General features: G+C 33.1%; 1 protein-coding gene across 1 annotated transcript; it reads right to left on the minus strand.

Annotated features, from left to right (window-relative positions):
• Window positions 1-1178: 1178 nt before the first annotated feature.
• On the minus strand, window positions 1179-3399 carry LOC106466727 (ATP-dependent Clp protease ATP-binding subunit clpX-like, mitochondrial). The gene is made up of 3 exons (XM_013927029.2): window positions 3283-3399; window positions 1597-1848; window positions 1179-1372 (listed from the first exon to the last, which is right to left on the minus strand). Exons 1-3 carry the CDS (start codon window positions 3344-3346, stop codon window positions 1179-1181), a joined length of 510 nt encoding a protein of 169 aa, XP_013782483.1. The 5' UTR covers window positions 3347-3399.
• Between the last annotated feature and the right edge of the window lie 323 nt (window positions 3400-3722).

Raw genomic sequence — 3722 nt, forward strand, 5'->3', positions numbered from 1 at the left:
TGGATAAGACAGACACAGTAGTGGTTTATAGTTCAAGTTGCATGAGCAACTGTTATGATGTGAGCTCAATTAAGTTGGTAAAGAGTTATTTATACAAGTCATCTACAAATACGAATTATGGTAAGGATTGATAACACAATATTATCTATTTATCTATTTTACCACCAATTATTAGACACTGTGAATCTTCACTGTGTGTAGATCTAGTCCCCTCACAACATAAAGAATGTCGGCAAAGTGGAAAGAGCAAACACTGGCTATTGAAAGCTAACTTTAAGAAGTTCAAGAGGCTGAAGGATTTAGGCTTTTTTCCTCTGTAATATAGAACTAGATGTGATTCCTCCCAGAAGTTTAAACACACTCCATGTGGGTGGTTTCTTGGAATTAAAACAACAGTATTTGGAACATGTATCGGAAAGTCTGAGTAATTAATAATAATATGATTTCCTTTATAAATGGGACATTTCCAAATTCTTAACAGAGCTGTCAATGAACAAAAACTCTGCACAAAAGAAACTTCTCATCCTTGAATTTAGAACAGAAACAAATTCAGAAGAATATGTGGAAAAAAAACCTTCATCTTTATGTATAAGCCTAATTGCCCAATGAACTTGAAAAATCTAGTAATGAAGAGTTGCTGTCATTACTCACATGGTGGACCCCTTGGTTACACAAGAAGTACTGTCATTACTCACGTGGTGGACCCCCTTACTGTTCAGGTTACAAGTAAAACAAATCTTGGAACATTGCACATGCAGGTAATCGAGGGAATATTACTCACATAGTGGACCCCCTGGTTACACAAGAAGTTCTGTCGTTACTCACATAGTGGGCCCCCTGGTTACACAAGAAGTTCTGTCGTTACTCACATAGTGGGACCCCCTGGTTACACAAGAAGTTCTGTCGTTACTCACATAGTGGACCCCTGGTTACACAAGAAGTACTGTCATTACTCACATGGTGGGCCCCCTAGTTACACAAGAAGTACTGTCATTACTCACATGGTGGACCCTCTGGTTACACAAGAAGTTTAGAAGGAAGCAGTTTAAAGTCAGACAGAGATAGAACATACCAGTAGAAGGAAGCAGTTTAAAGTCAGACAGAGATGACAATGGTGTTCAAAGGCAGAAAAGAAAGTTAGCTTCCCATATGAACCAATTTATATATTTTTAAAACAATTACTTGATATGCTTTATAACATGTACATATAAATTTGTTGTTACCTTTTTAGGAGGTGGAGGGGGCTTTCTTTGGATCCCTGCCTTTTCATTCCCCATGTGTCTATTTTCTTTCAAGGTTTTTTTAGAATCGACATCAGAGAGAACAACAAAGAAATGATGACACTTTTCACACTTAACAAATCTAGTAGAAGCTGTAAAGTAAAACATACATAAAACTTCCCAATCATACATTGACTGTAAAAGTGTACTCCAATAATAATGGGGAAAAAACCAGTTAAAAGTACCAGTACTAAATACAGTATTCGTTCCTTTATTATCAACAAATGAATTTGCTTTAAAAAAAAACATCAGCATTTCTTGTAAGAGTTAAGAATATTAATAAGTTTTGGTTATGAAACAAATTTGATTCACTTACATACAAATGTTTCAACATGTGTGCAAGGATTGCCACATTTAGGACAGCATAGCTGACCATCTCTCCCTCCTCCACTACCTCCTCGTCCCGACTTGCCCCCTCCTTCATTAGTAGATCCTCGAAGCCCTGAATCGCTTCCTTCACCAGGTGGTCCAATTACAATTCGATAAGCTGTAGTAGTTGTGACTAGTCCCTGATACTTTGTCCACGGAGGTCCATTAGGCATATACCGTCTTTGCAAGATTTTCGTAGCTTTTAAAATAAATTTTACAAGATCATTAATTAGTTTCAACTTTCATACTTTTACACAATAAAGAACACATTTTAGGAAGGAGTATCTTCAGTCCCAATATTATGTTTTTTACGTTCTGAAGTAGGCAGAATCATCACGCTATTCAAAGATACAAATACATAATAATCTTTAATAATGAATTTTTCCTTGAAAAACATGGAGGTAAGCCAAACTGATCCTTTTCTTTTGGCATGTTCCCAATGAAATCATTAGTGTTTAGGATTTACTGAAATTTGTCTAAGCATAATAAGGCATTCATAGCCCCCTAGGAGGAAAGTTCTTCTAGTTTTGAAACAAATATGGATAATTTGTACTTATAACTTGAATACAAGTGTAGTTTATAATTTTTTAGCCAATCACTGTTTCTCAATCCTAGTTTTCATGGTATGATGTAATAACTTTTCTTTTGAATTTTAAACAAAATTATAAAGCATAGCTTGGTGATATGTTATTAGAAGAAACGACACCTTTGAACAATTTCCACCAAATTTACAGTCCTCATTTTGTTTAAAGTTTGCTTTATCATTTCATGCTTCATTTCAATTATGATGTTAAAGCATGATAGAAAATAAACTTTTTTTGTGAAACAAGATGAAGTAGGCTTAGCTAACTCATTTTGCACTTGACCATATCAAGTCTTGTTTCCCCATCAAGGATCCTTTGATAGGATTTGTTTGAATTATGCCTTATCAGCCAAAGTAACTGTTTGAATGAACAAGAAAATCGTCAAAAAGAAATGTAAAAACTATATCTAAGTTACTGTAAAACTGATTTAAACCTTATTACGTATGTGAAATGATACTTTTATACTACTAATTTAAAAAAGTCAATTTATAACTTTGGTATGGTGAAAAGTTATTTCTATAATTCACAGTGACTACAAACACATTGAAGCTACATGCATTGCTTTTTGAATGAAAACAAAGACAGATTTTGTTTTATAAAAGTTTGTATAGACTTCAGGAAACATAAAAATCATTAATAAAAATACACAATAAATACTGCATTTCTAATTGTTTCTTTAAAACTAATCACAATGAAATCTTTTCAAAATTTCAAAGCTGAGAATTAATCCAAATATCAGATATAAAAATGATATATTTCATCTACAGAAGTTTTATCTGTAGAAAGTAATTACAAAGTTTCAAAGTATTTCATCCACTTTTTTTCTTTTTGCAATGTAATAAAGCCAACCATATAAGTACATCAAACTTGTTCATTTGGGTTTCACTTTCAAGGTGCTATATGTTTGGATGTACAATGAAACTCCTACCTAACAACACAAGTCAAACTAAAATCGTCAAATTCATTGTCTTATTAAAAACAGTGATCACTTTAGAAATCTTCTAACATGAATAATTTTTAAACATAATTTATAATGCATCTTTGCTTACCATGTTTCGAATTTGAAAAAACAAAAAATCGTCCAACAAGAAAACCATATCGTATAGCAGACATTATAGTGCACAATGAACAAATAATGAAGTTCTTTTCCCAGCTAGATTAAAGAAAACCTGGAAAAAAATTTATGATGAGAACTTTAGAGATTATAACACTAAAAATGAAAAAAGATCTTTTCATACTATAAGCTGGTTTGTTTATTAACATATCAAAAATACCCAACTAATCGATATATTTATAAATAAGCCGTCAATAAACACAGTTTCCTAACATTCAATCATATCTAGACTCGTATTAACACAGGATCTCTTCCTCAACCAGATGCAAAGTAGTGTTTTGGGTGGCAGGGCAAGGAACAAGAAACCTGGTAATTAGTACTTGGAGGTGTTGCATACTTTGTTGGAAAGTCCAGAGTCTGCTGTATCTAGTTGGG

The sequence above is a fragment of the Limulus polyphemus genome, unplaced genomic scaffold (genome assembly GCF_000517525.1).
Source record: "Limulus polyphemus unplaced genomic scaffold, Limulus_polyphemus-2.1.2 Scaffold2363, whole genome shotgun sequence".
In the NCBI taxonomy this organism is placed as follows: domain Eukaryota; kingdom Metazoa; phylum Arthropoda; class Merostomata; order Xiphosura; family Limulidae; genus Limulus; species Limulus polyphemus.